Source organism: Vicia villosa, linkage group LG6 (assembly GCF_029867415.1).
Source record: "Vicia villosa cultivar HV-30 ecotype Madison, WI linkage group LG6, Vvil1.0, whole genome shotgun sequence".
Classification (NCBI taxonomy): Eukaryota; Viridiplantae; Streptophyta; class Magnoliopsida; order Fabales; family Fabaceae; genus Vicia; species Vicia villosa.
The window spans coordinates 74,957,440-74,977,106 of NC_081185.1; the positions used below are offsets into that span (position 1 = coordinate 74,957,440).

Sequence of the window (19,667 nt, forward strand, 5' to 3'; positions counted from 1 at the left end):
CCAGGACTTGCCGTTAAAAAATGATTGGATGGTGTATCTTCCTCAGTTTCCGCCGCCGTTGCCGATTCTCGTCTCCTCTTCTTCTCTCCTTGTTCGGTTTCTCTGTTTGAATCAGGGGGGAATTATTCTGGTCAAGGTTTAGAGCTGGGTAAGGTAAATGAGTCAGTCTGTTTTGAGGTTTCTGGTGAATGAGTTTGTTTGTGCGGGTTGGTTTAAGGGTGGTTTGCCCATGTTTATTTTGAGCTATTTTGGTTTTAAATTTAAAGGTCTTGGCATTGAGTGTGTGAGGCATTATATGGGAATTGTCTTCCATCGTGACAGAGTACAGGCTTTTTTCATTATAAGGGGTTTGGGTTATTTGCATGGGTTTTTGTGGGGTCGTTTTTGATTGCCCAGAAGTGATTTGGGTTAATTGCATGGTGGGGGGTGGGATCGGAACTTTTGATTGGCTAAGGTTGGATATGGTTTGTCTGCCAGTAGGGAGAGAGAGAGTGCATTGGGAGAGTGTGCTATTTTTTGCTGACGTTTTGTTGGGGTGGGGCCAGGGAGTAATTGGGCAATTGGTGTTTGAATTTTAAGTGGGAGACAAATGAGGGACAAAACATTGAATAGGTGATGATTGGATAGCAGGGTTTGTCGGGTTGTTTAATTGAAAAAGTTGAATTTTATTTTGAACATGGCCATGCTTGATTGATTCAAAAACGGGAATAGCACTATTGGGAGTGGGGCCCTTATGATTAAATGTCCAATTATTATGAGAATAATTGACATTGATGGTTTTAATTGCCCCTGAATTAATTGTGTCATCATTTGTTGCGATTTGAACAAAATCTGCATCTCCACTCGCCTCCTTCTGTGTTTGCATCTCACGCGCCTGAATGTTGGCTTCTGCATGGTTGATTTCGTTTCTCCCTGTTTGCTCCTGTCTAAGCCATTTTGAAGAAGGAGCACCAAATCTCTTGTTTTCATCTCGAATCTCATTGGACCAACCTCGAACACTAGTTTCTTCCTCCATAGCAAATCTCACTTCACATCTTTGTTCCGAATGACCAAGCATACTGCAAACAAAACAGAACGTACTTAGTTTTTCATATTTAAAATTGACCACACACCATTCTCCACCTTTATTCCTGACTTTAGTAGCTTGCTTCAGAGGTTGCCTCACATCTACTTTAACTCGAATCCGCATATATTGACGCCAAAAGATGGTGTTGTTGTTCTTATCATACTCCAGAAACGTGCCAATATAACTAGCCATTGTTTTCCCCACCTTTTCTAACATGAATCCAGCCGGAAGAATATGGACTTGGATCCAAAAATTAACATGGAATAATGGTATGTTTTCAATTTGAACCCCCAATCTGACTTGTTCTAGGATTAAGAGGTGGCTATTAAAACTCCACGGACCTCCTTTAATTACTGCTTCCATATCAAATTTATGTTCAAACTGGAACAGAAACAAACCCTCAGTCGCTTCTTTGATCGCTACACCCTTAACAGATCTCCATATATCTGCAATTCTAGTCTTCATAGAATGCACATGAATAGGTTTATCACATAAAATCTCCCAACAAGACACAGCCGTAGATCCGCCATTTCACTTTCTTCCTCCTCCAGATCAAAACAGAACCCTTCTTCATCACCGTCGTCATTAATGGATAAGTTTGCAATACTCGGACTGGCCATACTGATCCACAAATCAGTCAAGAGAACCAAAAGAACCAGGAAAATAAACTATACTTCTCAAGAGAGAAGAAAGAAACAAAACCCTAGCAGAGTCTAGGGAAAATATAAATATACAAACAAATAAAAAAAAAGAAGGGTGAACAAATAGAAAAGTCAACAAACAAAAAAAACCAAAGAACAAGTCATGAACGTTCAAATTATATATTCTTTTGAGTGCCTTAAGTTTATCAGTTGAATTAAATATGTATTTTATTGGTATAAGGTTTAATTTTTAACGGCAATATTGTTCCGTTAGGAAACTAGAATTAATTGAAGATTTAGGTTGCGAGATGCAACTGTGAATTTGAACTTTTAGTACGGTGGGAGAAGAATTAGTCTATAAAATTAACACTCATACTTTTAAGTCAGTATGTGAGTAACATGAGTGAATGAAGTTTGAATTTAAAATTGTATCTGAAAAATGACACACTTCCTTATATAGTGGACTGGTTATAACAAATTACTGATCTCCAAGCATATGATGCGGGAAGCCGTTAGACGGATCTTGGATTCTGTTTGCCTACACTCGAACACAAGATGATATCCCTGCACTGCGAGTGAGTTGGTAGATTGTTGCCTTTTCTGGGTCATGGCTGATGGGTCTTCTGACCAACCCAAAATAATTTGCCCCCAAGCTCTTGCCTTTGTTTTGTAGTGCAAGGGCTTTGTAGCATTTGTCTTTTCTCGCCGACCGTAACTCGTCTTAAGTGGGAAACTAAGAGATGACGTTGATGTTTTTGGGAACTTTGCACTTTAAATGTGCCACATGCTTCAAATGTCTTTACATATGTTCTATGATAATGATGTTAGAACAAGATTTGGCTCTGCATTCAATCTTTACTTTTGATGATAACAATTCATATATGTTATATGTAACCATTTTTTACTCTAATAGTTTCTCAAGTGTGCAGATAAAGTATTTTGATTGATTATGGATTGTTATCTAAAAGATCACCGGAATCAGCACTGACACACCTCAGAAAAACTATTCATCCATTTCTGAAGTAACATCAGCAGTGTAAAGAATGTTGAATGTTCGTTAGAAAAGGATTTTCAAGTGTTTCTAAGATAAGCTACTCTTCCATATCTGAAGTCAAGATTTCAAGCTCAGATAAGCTTTTGCTTCCAGCTTAGAAATCAAGATGTGACATTCAAATAAGCTATTGTGTTAAACTCTGAAGACAAGGTTCTGACTCTGAAGACTCAAATGCTTTTGAAATATTCATGTCACTTGATCTCTTCTATGCTCTCACTACTTCAGATCAGAAGCATATCTTTAATATGGAAAGATCATAAACTTGCACTAGAATAAAAATGGTACAACAGTACAATACCTTCTCCACTACTCTGATGATGTATGTACGACCAAAGGAATTGCGTGTTCTTTGTCTCCCACGATATCATTTGAGCTGTTATACCAGTTGTGTGGAAAGCGTCATGTTGTCCTTCTCAACAATATATTTTTTGGGACTATATATAGAGGCACTCACCATTGAAGAAGCATTCTAAGACTGCTACTCAACTATAATACTAAAAACTTCAAACGTGAAAGAAAAGCTAGAGAAGAAAATTTGAGAGATATTGTTCTAAACACTCCATTGTGAGAAATCTATTTCTACAAAATCTCAAACAAAATAAGTTGTTGCTCATTATTTGTGTAATCATTTGTTCTTAAACGTTATTTCATTTTCTTATCTAGAAGCATTATTTGTAAACACTTTCTATTGTAACTCTGTTGAGATTTGATTTCCTCAAGTGACTAGGTTGTTAGTCTGAATACTTTAGAGGTGAAATTTTGAGTACAAACATAACACATGCTAACACAGTTGTCTTACATATGGTCAAGAAAAATGTTACGACATCTGGAAACAAACCAGATTTATCAGATTGAATATTGATACTGAATTAAAATTGCAGAATGATAAATATCACATAGAGATGTTAACCCAATTCAGTGCAAACAACACCTACTCTAGGGACCACCAAGTCAAGAAGGAAGTCCACTATCAGCAATATTAGTTCAAAGCTAAACACCCCACTTTACAACTTCTCGCCTAATCACTACTGAGTGCTACTTATGCCTAGAAGTCGACATCTAGACCTGAGAAATTGCCATCCCACTTCCAATCACCGCAGTGATATATAAAAATCTCAATCCTAGTGACTATATAAAAAACAAACCAATTTAGAAGATCACACTTCCAATACAAGAACTCTACTCTTTTGCTTAAAATTTTTAAGAGTGAGAACAAAGAACTCAACTCATTACCTAAAGGCTTATGAGTGAGAACAAACAGCTTGACAAATAGTCAAGCTACATACAGTTTACCACACAGTATTAAAAGACATGTAGAAGACTTAAAACACATGAGACTCTCAAAACCTAAGCTTTCTAACCTTCCCCTAATTTATACAATAGTGAAAACTTAGTTACATTAGGTCTAGGGAACTCTTTAAATAGTCTTCAGCATTCCATGGGCTTCGAGATTATTTACTCGATCCACAAGCTGAGAGTAGTAACAAATTTGCACAAAAATATTTTTGAATCTTGAAAACAAATATTGCTTCAATCTTCTAATTTTAGAAACTTTAATTTTGGTGGAGATTTGATTTCTTTTTCTAGATTAAATATTCTTGACCTGCGTAAATCACTGACATATATTCAAAGGAAATATCACATAATCAATTTAAAACAAATCAAAGTCATTCAAGATTCCAAACAATCTGTGCTAATTTTCTGAAACAAGGTGTCACGACATCAATCAGGACTTTTAGTTTTTCTTGTAAGCTTAAACTCAGTTGTAACAAGAGATCAATATGTTATGACATCTTGATTAGCATCCTTCAAGCCCCATGTTTTAGCAAAATTATGCCAATTCCAAAAACAAGGAGCTAACAATCTTCCCTTTTGCCAAATTTTGGCCAAAACAACCAAAGACCAAACTACAAAAATATATGTCAATTCAAACGCAGTTACACAAACACAAGCTACATGCTAAATATGTAAACTTTGTACACGAGGAAGAAGATAAGAGACACCCCCCTTCAACACAGTGTACATGAGAATGAAGATGGGATATACTCCCCCTCAAACACACTTCCAATTTACCATCCTGAACTTTGTATGTGAAGGATCACATAACTCAGAGCAAAATACACAACCATTCCCATAACTCAGACCACAAGACACAAAGATAGGTACAATCAATATGTTACAATATCCCACACGACATTGTGTAGACACAAGAAGAAAACAGACTTAGCAGCAGAAGCACAGAAAAGAAACACACATAAAGAACATACTAAAGACTCAAACATAAAACATACTCCCCCTAAATTATTGAATCCTCAATTTAGAGATTAGACTCAATGACACTTTTCTCCCCCTTTTAGTAAAAAAATTGACAAAAAACAAGAGTAGAAAGAAACTGACACAAACAAACAAACCAAAAAAAAACTGACTCAACAAAACAAACACCAAGTACTGGACTGAGGGAAAAAATGATGAAGAAGGAAAGATGGAAACAAAAAAAAAGACCCAAAGAGACAAAAACTAACAAGAGAAATCTCTAAAACAAATAAACAACTATTTTTGTCTTTTTCTTTTCTCCCTCTTTTTAGTTATTTTTTTTAACAGATAGCAGTTATCCAAATCTCCCTCTTGAGTCAATGAAACTAACCCAGTCTTCTTCAGTAGTTGAGCTTGAATCATTTAGATGATCATGATTCTTCTTTAGGAAATTCATCTCGGTCTCATATGTTTTCCCTGTTCTGGATGCTCCAGTAGATGTTCTAGCATATGTTGCTATGTTGAAGTTAGTCTTCTTTGAATCACCGTCCTTATCCTTATTTGACTTCAGCAGATGATCCTCCTTAGCACCAACATCTTTGGAAGATTTACTCATTGTTGAAACACATTTTGTAAGGATAATGAGGTTGTAAATCCTTTAAATACTAAGAATAATTTTATCTTCTTCCAGTCAAAAATAGTTTTGGAAGAAGATAAAGTTATTCTTAGTAATAGTGCATCATTCATTAGGAGAGATACGCGTTTCTTATTAGCTTTTCTTTTTTCCATGTTTTGACTACTGGAAAATAACAATTCTTTTCTTTTTTTTCCTCTCATAATAAGTAGAAGATCGCAAACTATAATGCTAACTCTCATTCGCAAAACTAATTAAATGGATCCCATTGAGTACAACGGATGTGAGGGGTGCTAATACCTTTGTCATGCATAATCGACTCTCCAACACGCTCTTGGTTGCAACGACCATTTCTTTTCCTTTGTGGGTTTTATTCAATATTTTCCCTTTTCTCTTGGAATAAATAAATATTGATGTCGAATCTATTGTATTTCGAGTGTTTCTTACACTCGGGTATTTTTTGTGCCGGAACAACTTTCAACGATACATTAACCCTCATTTGGAGTACATTGAGGTGATAGTCACCATGGGAGAATAACGAGATTCCAGAACAATTGATTCTCAAATCTTGGTAATACCATGGAGGAGCGTTTATATTTTCATCTAAGGAAGGTCATTCTCAACAACCTTAGACGCAATAGCATCCCCAATCCATGTTAAGCTGAAATACTACAATGTCCATGATGAGACGGAGACAATAAGCGTCAACTTGTTTTGGGTGACGAGGATCTATAAAACTTTGTAGCATGACCGAAAAAGAAGGTGAAGGCAAAACTATAGAGATAAGTGTAGCCTATATGGTCTGAACGTTGCGAGACATGGTTCATCGACCTCCTACTGGTAAGGCAAATCTTCATGGTCGAACGTGTACAAGTAGCCGATCTTAATAAACTCGAAGCCAGCCACCACTTCCCTAATGGCCAATAAGCAATGGTTATATCGTCTAATTAGCTTAATTCAATTCTTTTATAAAATTAATAATACATTGTTCGATTAAAAAATAATACTCTCTTTGAGCTTATTTATAAAAAAAAAATACTTTATAAATTTATTAGATAACTAATGTATGTGGCCTATGTATTGTTCAAATACATTAGTCAATTAGTCATTATGTATCTAACAAAATAATTTTTTTCTTATAAAAATAAAAATCGGACATAGTAATAAATTTTTAAAGTACTTAACTACTAGTATCTCTTTTCCTTGTATTGCATCTTAATTTTGCCAACAGAAAAGATATATGTACACTGAAAGTGTACACTACACCATATAAATCTACACTTAATATACTATTTCTATTTTTTTATTAATTTATATTTTCTTGGATTTTGTGCGACCAACATTTGCTTTGGTGTTTTTTACTGTGTACATACCTGTGTAAGAAATAATAGTGTATAGATAGCACCCCTGTTTTGCCAATTGTTGAGAATCATTACTGCAATAAAGATTCTTCCTTACAAAAGTGCAAACTCGTGATTCATATGTTTACGCAATTGGTGCACATCCATGTTTGACTGAAGCAATGCTTGTACCCAAACACTTTTCAATCCCAAAACACACAATCCAACTCAACAACAACAATCAACAACACAGTCTCAAAGACACAATCCTAACTCAAATCAAACAATGCACAAATCTAAAAACACTAGAATCAATCTACGCCATAATGTTCAAAACCAACTTCAACCAAGATTGCTTCCTCATGAACCAATTCATAACCGCATCATCCTCAATCTCTTCTCACACAAACCTCGCAACTTCCACTTTCACACAAATCAAAAAACCAAACACTTTAGTTTACAACGCACTCATCAAAGCCTGTGTTCATTGCCACTCACCAAACCAAGCATTACTACATTACATAAACATGCTCCGAAACGGCGTCGTACCCTCAAGCTATTCATTCTCCTCTTTGATTAAGGCCTGCACTTTGTTAACAGATTCTGTTAACGGTAAAACACTTCACGGACACGTGTGGAAAAACGGTTTCCATTCACACGTGTTTGTTCAAACTACTCTCATTGAATTCTATTCCAGTTTGGGTATTGTGTGTGATTCAAGAAAGGTGTTTGATGAAATGTATGAGAGAGATAGTTATGCTTGGACGACGATGATTTCAGCGTATGTGCGTAATAATGACGTTATATCTGCAGAGAAACTGTTTGATGAAATGCCTGAGAGAAAAAACACGGCTACATGGAATGCGGTGATTGATGGTTATGCGAAATTGGGGAATATTGAGCGGGTTGAGTTTTTGTTTGATAAAATCCCTTCTAAGGATATAATTTCGTGGACAACTTTGATGAGTTGTTATTTGAAGAATAAAAGATATTATGAAGTCGTGAAGCTTTTTAATGAAATGGTGAATGAGGGAATGGTGGTTCCCGATGAAGTTACTATAACAACTGTGATTTCAGCTTGTGCTCATTTGGGTGCACTTGGGTTAGGAAAAGAGGTGCATTTTTATTTGATGATGAATGGATTTTGTATTGATGTTTATATTGGGTCTTCGTTGATTGATATGTATGCAAAATGTGGAAGTGTAGAAAGGTCGCTTTTGGTGTTTTATAAATTGCAGGATAAGAATCTTTTTTGCTGGAATTCCATGATTGATGGACTGGCTGCACACGGCTATGCAAAAGAGGCGTTAAGGATGTTTGAGGAAATGAGGAAGCAAGGAATAAGGCCAAATGGGGTAACGTTTGTTAGTGTTTTAACTGCCTGTACTCATGCAGGGTTTATAGAAGAGGGTCGTCGTTTGTTTGTGAGTATGATTGAGGATTATTGTATTAATCCTCAAGTTGTACATTATGGATGCATGATTGATTTATTGAGCAAAGGTGGTTTGCTTGAAGATGCATTGGAGATGATTAGAGGAATGAGGTCCGAACCGAATGGTTTCATTTGGGGTGCCTTGTTGAATGGGTGTAAGGTTCATAGAAACTTGGAAATTGCTCGTGTTGCGGTTCAGAATCTAAGGGTTATGGAGCCAAATAACAGTGGGCATTATAGTCTTCTTGTTAATATGTATGCTGAAGTGAATAGGTGGTGTGACGTCGCGAATACCAGGAATGAGATGAAGGATTTGGGTGTGGAAAAAACATGTCCTGGGTCTAGTTGGATCGAAATCAACAAGGAACTTCATGTTTTTGCTGCTTCTGATAAGTATCACCCATCTTATGGTCAGGTTAACATGTTTCTAATTGAGCTGGATGAGCAGCTGAGACTATCCGGCTATGTCCCTGAAATGGGGTCTATTCTTTAATGACTTTGGCTCTTCAAGTCGGAGGGTCCTTAGAAGGATGATTGTGCTGTACATAGCTAAGTTGTTGAAGACAAACTCAATAAGTTCTTGCAAGGTAGGCTCAAAAGATTTCTTAACCTCCTTTCTATCTGCCAGTTTTTTCCGGCCATTTTACTGCTGAGCCAAAAAATTTACTAGATGTTTGGTGATGGTCTATGTAAAACTACAAGGCTTAGTAAAGGTTTCTTTTAATACATTTGGTTCCAAGACTCAATAAGGGTGCTTAGCCTCCCGAATTTGTCTTTGGTTTTGTGTCTTTGATTAGTGCTCTTCCTAGTAAGTATATGTACAGCTACAAGGCTCGGTAATGGTTTCTTTTAATACATTTGGATCAAAGACTCAAAAAGGGTGCTTTCGCTAATAGCCTCCCTAATTTGTCTTTGGTTTCGTGTCTTTGATTAGTGGTCTCCCTAGTAAATATATGTCTGTCATTGTTTTTTTTTTAATCAAAGATAACTTTCATTAAATAAAAAACATATACAACCATGCGATCAAATCAATCCAGCAACACGTGTACTATAGGGTAGAAACCAAGCCTAACACACCATCATCAATCTGGAGATGTGCTCTCTTACTTTGGTTTCATCCACAACCTATAAACAAGAAACAAGAGTATCTATAATTTTATCACCTATATGATTATCCTTTGCACTATGTGTAAAACAAATTCTATTTCTATATCTCCATGTCTCACAAACCGTTTCGGTGAAAGCTGCTCTAAGAATTGCGGCCTTCCAACCCTTTCCTTTGCAATTGCTTAGGACCCACGAAATCTCAGAATTCCATTTATCTGGCATGTGTTGAATGTGAAGCCATTTCAGAACTGTCATCCATATTTCCTTCAACTCAGCACAATCAAACACGATGTGATCTCGAGTTTCAACCTGCGTGCAGAAAAAACAGGAATCCATATTAATGATGCCAAATTTGTTGAGTCTTTCTCTATTAGCCAACCGATCCTGGCACGCTAACCAGGTGCAGATAATAGCTCGATGCCGAGCCAAATTATTAAACAAAAGCTTGCTCCAAGGTGCATTCTTCTGTCCAGAAGTGTTCAACCTTCTGATTGTTTGATAGCACTCTCTAACCTTGAGCCTCTCCTCATTCCAGCTTTTGATGTGTTGCACCAGGTCCCTTTGTTTCAAGATTGTCTTCAAAATCCAAGAACAATTCTGTTTTATTGGGACTGTCATGAGAGTTTCCTTTTTTATGTAATAGGAGTGAATCCATCTTACCCACGAACTATCCTCTTTACCACTCAGATTCCACAGCAATCTAGTCATATTGGCTTTGTTCCAGTTCCATAAGGCAATAATGTTCAGACCTCCATTCTTTTTTGTAGCACACACTTGTCCTAGGAGTGCCACCCTTCCTTGAGTACCCTCTGATGAGTTCATAGACCAGCAGGATATGATCCTGGATGTGCTGTCCAGGTACAAATGCAGCTTGGCTCTTGTGTATGATGCTGCCCAGGACCTTGCTCAACCTCTTAGTTATCACCTTATAAATGATTTTGTATATAGTGGAGCAACATGAAATTGGCCTGTAGTCTGTAATGGTTTTTGCTGCATTGGATTTGGGAATGAGAGTAATCACAGTGGATAGCCTTATATATTTTTCCCCCCTCAAAAAATTCTCTAACTGCTGCTATCACATCTTGTTTCACAATACTCCATGTGGCCTTAAAAAACCTTGCACCATGACCATCTAAGCCAGGGCTTTTCAAATCACCAATTCCCTTCATGGCATTGTAAATTTCCTCCTCTGTGACTGGTGCAATCAGGGCATTGTTCTCATCAGTGTTAACTTGCCTTCCTTTCCTCATCGCCACAATATCAATATCCTCCATAATAGCCTTAAACTCCCCCAAGTTCAATATCCCAACCAATGTGCCATAATATTCCAGGACCTCATGTTCAATATCCCCTCTGTCAGTCAACAAAGTCCCATCATGTTTAGTCAATGTTTTGTCTGTCATTGTTTGGAGCAATGGCATTGCATTAGATTTAGGAATCTATTCTTCGACATTGTTTTTCATAGCATGCTAGACTTGTTTCTATTTACAACAGTTATGTTACTGAACAGTAATTTGAGAAGTAATGTCTCTTGAAAGGTATTTTGACAATTGAAAAAACCTGATCCGACTCTCAATACTATAAATATTTTGATTGATATGTACTCTATGGCATTGTAACAAAAAATGAAGAGTAATTGGGAGATCTCAAGGTGGGTTGTGTTCAATCAAATACATTCCATCTATTTTTTTTCCTTATATCCAAATCTCTCAGATAAGTACTTATTTGATTTTGATCTCAGATTTAGCTTATTCCAATTTATTTAGCTTTCTTTCAGATATCACAGTAGTTGTGTTTATAACCATGCAATAACTTTCTATCTAATCGGTGGGACATTCAAAGGAACTATAATAAATTTAGTTGATAGGGTTCCTTAACACAATATCCATGGTTATACTGCAAGATCTTTTCATTAACTATGTAAAAATTTTCAAGATCTTTTCATTAACTATGTAAAAATTTTCGATTATCACTCTATACATGTTTTAAGCAAAAAGTTATATCTTCTTTCACATTTTATCCTTTATTTTGCATTAATAATGTGTTCTTCATCATGAAAGCTCTTTTCTATTGTTTAATAAGTATATGATTTCCATTAGGGACCTATTCTAAGAACATCTAATGAAGCTATAGTGTTTGTGTGTTATTATTTTAGACATCGATTTTCTATGGTTAGATACATTTTGTTTGCTCTCTTGGCCTTCTTTTCGTCTTGGTTATATTGGTTTCTACAATTGAGCCTATTTTGATGGAGGAGAGAGCTTCTGCATTGTGATTTTTAGTCCCTTACAAGCTGGATTTAATTCTGTGATGCGAGATAAGTTTAAAAAAAACTATTACACAAGTGATAGGATGCACACCCATAATGTTGGAAGATACTGACTATGAATGACAATTTTGTGACAAGTTTATCACTTGTGATAGTTCCCATATTTCATATTTTACATTCATGACATTCCAATTGATTAATTAGTATATTTAGTAATTTCACAAGTTTTCTGTTTTCATGCGATAGTTCCCTAGACAAGAGTTGCGTGAAGGGTGATCTTGTATGGAGGAGGCATGAACAAAGAAAGAGTCATGCAAACGAGGAGGCTCCTGTGAAAAGAGAAAGGAGAGGCAAAGACTTTGGAACTTGGATAAAGAGAAGAGTGAGGCAAAGACTTTGGGAACTTGGATAAAGAGAAGAAGCTAGGTAAGACAACTCTCAAATGAAAAAAGTTATGAACATAGAAATTTCCACTCTTTTATTTTTGGTGTAGCAAACCTTCTATTATAGGCTAATCTTCACCAGCACTCTAAAATAAGGTAACCTCTGTTGTAAGGTTAGGTTGAGTTAGGCTCAATCCGAAACTTGTAACAGAAACACAATACACAGCCAAATAAAACAATCCTCAATTGTAAAAATACTAGAATCAATTTATGCATTAATGATCAAAACCAACTTCAAACAATATTGCTTCTAGAAGTACCAATTCATATCCTCTAAAACACGTTCTCAGGAGTCTCCATAGTCAATAAAAAAAGTTGAATCATTCAAGACCGAAATCAATTACAAAAGTTATCATCTATGAATAATTTGCAGCTAGCCAAACTATTACAATCATTCAACATAAACCTCACATGTAACAGAGATCCTTTGAATGCCATAAATTAAATCAGCAAGACTATAAAATCCACAATACCCAAATAGATAAGTTATCCACTAAGAATAATTTGAAGCTAGCCAAACAATCACTATCATACAAAATAAACTTCACATGTAGCAGAGATCCTTGGGAATGCCAATAATTCTTCCATCTTATCAAGCTTTTCCTGGTTTTTCAAGGAAGGTGAACTGAATATTCTCATTCTCTCCAAAGATGTAGAATTCATCAAAAAGTTTTGTACAAATAGAAACTCATATTCGCATCCTCTATAATTTGTAATAGTACATTTTTTTAATTGTAAAGAAAGGCATTCAGGCAAAATATTTCGGAACAATCTAAGATCAAATAATGCTTCTGCCAAATACGATGTGAAAATATCTGGTGTTAAAGGCATTTCAAGGATAAAAGTTTGAAGTATAGGGCAATTCTTCATGACAGAAGTTAAAAATCTCCAATTAATACTTCTTCCATATACAATCTCCAAATGAGTTAACTTGGAAAACACAGGAACGGCCCCATACATCTACAACAGTAATAAAAAAAAGACATTAGACATACTGAAGAAGATATAAATAAATTGAAATATAGTATTTTTACAAGAAATTAAAAAATAAGCAAGAAATGAAATACAAATTCAAACCTCTTCTAACCGAAGAAACTCAACACTGGAAAAGACTTCCAGATCAACATCATAAATAGAGATGTTAGAAACATCCGCCCTGATCAAATTTGTAAATTTCTTAACTTGTTCATCATACTCAACTGACCAATACCTTGTTGATATATTCTTTATTTCCAAGTCCTCAAGAATTGGACAAGCATTAAGAATTTCCAAAAGAAACCCGTGTTCGAAAAAATAAACACTATTCAAGTGTAAAATTTTAAGTGATGGAAGGTTGGCAGATATAAAAAGATTCACGCATACAAATTTCAGCTTTAGAACAACAAGGTTACTAAAGCGAAAAATAAAACAAATGATATTCAATTTCCAGTTATCACACATTTGAATGTCAACGTGCTCCATTCTGCGTGCCGTTAACAATAACATTATGCTGAATTCACTGGTAAAGCTATCATGAGATTCATGACATCTTAGGCGAAAGCTTTTGATGGGTTGGTGCTCACTTCTTTCAGTAATGGTTACATTTACCATATCTTTAAAGCTAATGTATGGTTCTTCTTTTTTGAAAAACCTTTGATCATCAAAGTCAAGATTGGGACTAGGATATAAAAACCATAGTGGCCTCCACCTCTTAGAAAGTACACGAGTTGCAAAAGCATCTTCAGATGGGAGAAATGAGATAATGTGACCGAGGATTCCATCAGGCAACTTACTAATCCTGTCATCCTCCATCTCTGGAATCTACATTCCAAAACTGTGTTGTGCTTGGAGTACTTATAGAAATTTTCTATAAAAAAATAGTAATTAATCTCCCTAATTATCATTGCTTTCTCGAGTAAGAATTGAATGTAAAGGATGGCATGCGATCAAAAGATGCATTTATTGTTATGCACTGCACATTATGATTTTAAAGGAAGGACCTTTCATTTTTCATACGTTAGTATGATTTCAGAGGTTGAAATGAAGGTGAACGGCTGTATTTAGTGTTTTTGTTTTTCCCAAATTCTTTTTTGTTTCCAACAAATTAAAAGTAGAATTTTTTTCACTCTTCTCAAGGATTTAAGATTGGCTAAGGCATGAAACATAATGGAATAATGGAGTGGAACAAAATATAACGGAATTGAATTTAGTGGATGAAATAAAAAAAATAGGAGCATTTAATGGAATGAGATGGAATGAATTTCCTCTTGTTTTAATCCACTTCATCCATTATTTATTTGTAAATTCAAATTCTAAAATCATAATATTTACCACCTTTTTTATTTTTTTTTATCACATACCACGAATTCAAACATACACTAGAGGGACCACATGCTCCGGCATCGTCCTCGACATGTGCACCCCAACATAAAAATAATAGAAACTTTGATAGAAGATGTTATCACCGTGGCAAATATGGACACATAAGGCCCGACTGTTTAGGGTTGGAAATGAGTTGAGTCGAGTCGAATTTGCCTCAGCTCGGCCCGACTCGACTCGTTAAGAAATAGTCCAACTCAAATAACATTTCGAATTCGTTACGAACTTTTTTCAGCTCAAAACCGACTCGTCAAAAGTTCACGAACAACTCGGTTCGACTTGTTAGGTTCAACTCATTTGCTTCACGGACTTAAATTTTTTTTTTCAAGTCTATTCTTTTTTTATATGTGACATTTTTAAAATAAAAACTAAAAAACTAAAATAATTATATGTGACATTTTTTAAATAAAAACTATAAAAATAAAATAAAAGTTATAAGATTAGAATTTTTACAATGTAGATTTTATTTGTATAATTATTTTTAGAAATATTTTACTTACTTGATAATATAAATTATCAATTAAAATTGTTAAATTAAAAGAAGATATAGGGTTAAGATTTGAAGCAAATCCTTAAACTTATTTAAAACTAATAATACAATACATCTCATATATAATTGAGTTGACTCATGAACCTAACGAGTCGAACTATGTATAGTTCAAGTTCAGGTCATTTAGTTAACAAACTTAATTTTTAGCTCATATGCAACTTATTTGGTTCATGAACCTAGTACAACGATTTAATTGTCGAACCGAATTTCGAACTATTTTCGAGTTGGTTCGGCTCATTACGAGCCCTATGACTATTATAAACTATACGGATATCCTCAACCCTATAGTAAATCAATGTTCATAAGAAAAAAAGAACAAGAGTAAAGTGAAGAAGATGTGGAAACAAAAAGAGACACCTCAAACCTCATAGCTCATCATCACTCAGAGTATCCTCTATAGAAGATTGATATTATGATAATGGTTTTTAAATACATGTGACTAGGGAGAAGACTTATCTTGACACGATTAAACCTTACACAAATAGCTATGTTACGTTTGGTGATGGTGCAAAAGGAAGAATCAAAGGCATAAGGAAACTAATGTATCATGGCCTTCCTAGTCCTGACAATGTGTTACTATTTGAAGGAGTGACCACCAACCTAATCAATATAAGTCAGTTGTGTAATCAAGGTCTTAAAGTGAGCTTCGATCATAATATATTGTTTCTAGTTAGGACAAGAAGTGGTTATGAAAGGAGAAAGGTCTAAGGATAATTTATATCTGTGTATATCTCATAACAAATAAGACTCATCAACGTGTTTAATGATAATAGTTGGTGAGACCAAGCTTTGGAATAAAAAACTCGGTCATCTCAATCTCAAAAGCATGAGGAAAATTATTCATGAAGAGGTTGTAATAGGATTGCCTAAACTCAATATTGAAGAAGACAAAATATGTGGAGAATGTCAAATAGGCAAGCAGAACAAAATGCCTTACAAAAAGCTCAAGTATCTTGCCCCCTCGAAGGTTCTTGAACTGTTGAACATGGACTTGATGGGGCTTATGAAAGTAGAAAGATTAGAAGGGAAAAGATATGTCTTCATGTGTGGATGATTTCTCAAGGTACACTTGGGTTAGATTCATTAGAGAAAAATCTGACACGTTCGAAGTTTTTAAAGAGTTATGTCAACTACTTCAAAGAGAAAAGGGGATTGTAATAGTAGAAACCAGAAGTGACCTTGACACTGAGTTTGAGAACTCAAAATTCTCTGAGTTTTGTGCTTTAGAAGGTATTAGCCATGAATTCCCAACCCTTGTTACTCCACAGCAAAATGGGGTGGTGGAAAGGAAGAACAGATTCTACAAGAATCGGCTTCAGTTATGTTGCATGCCAAGAAACTTTTTTATTATTTCTGGGCCGAAGCTATGAACACAACATGTCACATCCATAATAGAGTACCATTAGATATGGTATTAAAGAAACTCAGTATGAGTTATGGAAAGGGAGAAAACCAAATGTCAAGTACTTCCATGTCTTTGGAAGTAAGTGCCACATCCTGGTTGATAGAGAGTAAAGGAGAAATGTGTATTCAAAGAGTGAGGAAAGAATATTTTTTGGGTACTCCACAAATAGCAGAGCCTACACTGTATACAACAAATGCACTAAAACTATGCTGGAATCTGTAAATATTGTCATTGATGAGGCTCCTAAAAAATAAGGAAGATGAAGAAGAAGATGAGGTCCCCTCATGCAGACTGAGAGGTTAATTGAGTTCCTGATCAACAATGGATACAATAGAGGAGGAATTGACAAAACTCTATTTGTTAAGAATGAAAAATGGAAAGCTCATGATAGCCAAATATATGTTGATGATATAGCCTTTATTGGGATGAAAGATATGATGGCGGACCATTTCGTTCAACAAATGCAGTCTGAGTTTGAGATTAGTGCGGTAGGTGAACGCAAGGCCAGTCATCTCACCCAAGTGAAGAGAATTCTAAAGTATATCTTTGGGACTTATGACTATGACATATTGTATTCTCACGATACAAATTTTGTATTAGTAGGGTATTGAGATGCAGATTGGGCTGAAATTCTGATGAAAGAAAAGTACTTCAGGTGGATGTTTCTTTCTTGGCAAAAAGCTGATTTCTTGGTTCAGTAAGAAGCAAAATTGTGTCTCTCTATTCACTGATGAAGTTGAGTATATTGATGCTAGAAGTAGTTGCACTCAATTACTATGGATGAAACATATGCTAAATGAGTATAATGTTGAACAAGATGTCATGACATTGTTTTGTGACAACATGAGTGTCATCAATATTTCACAATATCATATCCAGCACAGTAGAATCAAGCATATTAACATTCGTCATCATTTCATGAGGGATCTTGTCGAGGATAAAGTGCTCAATTTAGAGTACATTACAACTGACCAACAACTAGCTGGCATATTCATTAAGCCACCATATGTTATCCACTTTGAAAAATTGAGAAGTGCACTTGATATGTGTGCATATGTGAGATTCTATAACAATTAATGTTAAGGAAACGTGCAAGGAGACCAAGCCTAACCCTCTCTCCTATTCTCTATGGTGCACTTATATTCATGGTGATTTATTCCTTTATCTGGACATTCAATACAAGCAAGAGAAAAGTTCTCTTATCTGTATTTGGTAGCAAGAAAGTAGGTCTTTCTCATTCCTTTCAAGTGTATGTGTTAGTAAATGTAACACCCTTCTAATACCCCGCATAAATAATAAATAATAATCAGAGTAAACATGAAAAAGGGCATTACAACTTCCAAATAATTAAACAATAATACTCATGTCATGCCATAAAGGAGAACGTCAACCAAATTTATTCAGATTCATCATGTTAACACAGCGGAATTATCTTTAACATCTGAATAACAAACAGCCAAGTCACAGACTTAGAGCGTCAACATACAAATCCATCCAAAATAAAAGTTCAGCAAATAATTCTAAACGACGCCCCCAGTGTTACACGACCAGAGCATGACACGGACCCAACTGACTCTAACACTACTTGACGAGCTAATCCTCACCAAGTACGAGAGCTACTCCTCAATCTGAAAAATAACAACAGTAAGGGTGAGTCTCATTCACATTTAACTAATGTTATAAGATATAGATAATAAAATATCATTTCACATGCAATTCACCCAATTACAGTTATGATCAGATTCAAACCATACAATCAGTAAGCAAACAACCAAATTAACACATATTATAACATTGGACAATCTTCCATTCATGTTATAATAGCAAAACAGCCTAATGCAATGCAACTACATGCATGTGGTACCAAAATCTGGGATAACCCAACTCACCGACCCACCATCGTCAAGGATACGGCAACACCCACTCACTAATTCCACACAATGGGAATTAGCTACCACTGATCCACCATCGTCAAGGACCAGCCACATAATGATTATGAATGCATGCATCAACCATAACATGCTCATCACCCACATACATCGATCAATGTCATAATCATCAATAAAACACATATTTCATACCAACAATACATGTATAATAAACACCAGTTATAACCACGACATCATACAGGTAAGACATTCATTAGTGTACCTATAAACATATCCCGCCACAAATAAATAAGATCGGGTGTTTTAAAAATAATTCGAGCCACAACTCAAAACACCATTTGAGTATATAAATTATTTTATTAGCTTCACTGTACTCGAAACGGCACCAAAATCCGGTTTACGGTTTAAAAGTTACACCTCTTTAAGACTTTTCAAAATGGACAGTCGCAACAACTAACAGCACGCGGCGCCATACCCGGTTCGCGGCGCGGAACGAATAGGAACAACGCCTTCGCGGCGCAAACAAAGGTTCGCGGCGCGGAACGAATAAAAACTACGCCCTCGCGGCGCGGTCATATGTTCGCGGCGCGTACTGAACACAACAAAACTCCCTGGCCTTCTGCCAAGCAGTTCGCGGCGCCAACTCCTGGACGCGGCGCGAACTGGCGAATTCCAGCGCTCCGAATAGCAGAAAACAGCCTGCGATTTCGTCCCTCTTTCACCGAATCACTACCAAACAAATCTCATTCCAACCAGATTTCGCATACAGTGAAATAACACACATTATAACACATTTACAATACATTCAACCATCCAATTATCACCAATACATGATCAATATAATCATTATGCATCAATCCTCCCAAAACCTAACATTTCTACAACCTAAGCACAACCCAATTGATGCGAATAACACGATCATTTCTATCATACTATCTATAATCCCATAATAGAAGATAAACGGAAGAGTCCCCCCTTACCTGAAGGTTGATTCCTCGTTCTTCCTCGGTCGCACTTCTCCGTTCCTCTTCTCTTTTCACGTTCAGACTTCTTTTCCCAATACTGTAACCTTCTCTATTCTACCACTCCTTCTATTTTATTAAGAATAAAATAAAATTATTTTAATTAGTAATAGGGCCTACCAATGCACCCCCTCCCTTACTAACCACAACTCAAGCCCAATTGCTTAATTCCTCATAATTCAATTAATCTAATTAAATTAAATT

The 19,667-nt window shown here is 35.7% G+C and overlaps 2 protein-coding genes across 2 annotated transcripts; one reads left to right on the top strand and one right to left on the bottom strand.

The window, feature by feature from the left end:
- The first annotated feature begins 7,067 nt into the window (after window positions 1-7,067).
- On the top strand, window positions 7,068-15,259 carry LOC131609235 (pentatricopeptide repeat-containing protein At1g06143-like). The gene is made up of 2 exons (XM_058880910.1): window positions 7,068-9,007; window positions 12,043-15,259. Exon 1 carries the CDS (start codon window positions 7,171-7,173, stop codon window positions 8,911-8,913), a length of 1,743 nt encoding a protein of 580 aa, XP_058736893.1. The 5' UTR covers window positions 7,068-7,170; the 3' UTR covers window positions 8,914-9,007; window positions 12,043-15,259.
- On the bottom strand, window positions 12,768-14,030 carry LOC131613883 (F-box/LRR-repeat protein At4g14096-like). The gene is made up of 2 exons (XM_058885520.1): window positions 13,317-14,030; window positions 12,768-13,199 (listed from the first exon to the last, which is right to left on the bottom strand). Exons 1-2 carry the CDS (start codon window positions 14,028-14,030, stop codon window positions 12,768-12,770), a joined length of 1,146 nt encoding a protein of 381 aa, XP_058741503.1.
- Window positions 15,260-19,667: the final 4,408 nt, after the last annotated feature.

Coding starts and splice junctions, on each gene's coding strand:
- LOC131609235 (XM_058880910.1), top strand. CDS start 7,171: ATGCTTGTACCCAAACACTTTTCAATCCCAAAACACACAATCCAACTC.
- LOC131613883 (XM_058885520.1), bottom strand. CDS start 14,030: ATGGAGGATGACAGGATTAGTAAGTTGCCTGATGGAATCCTCGGTCAC. Junction 13,200..13,316: donor AGTTTCTTCGGTTAGAAGAG/GTTTGAATTTGT, acceptor TTACTGTTGTAG/ATGTATGGGGCCGTTCCTGT.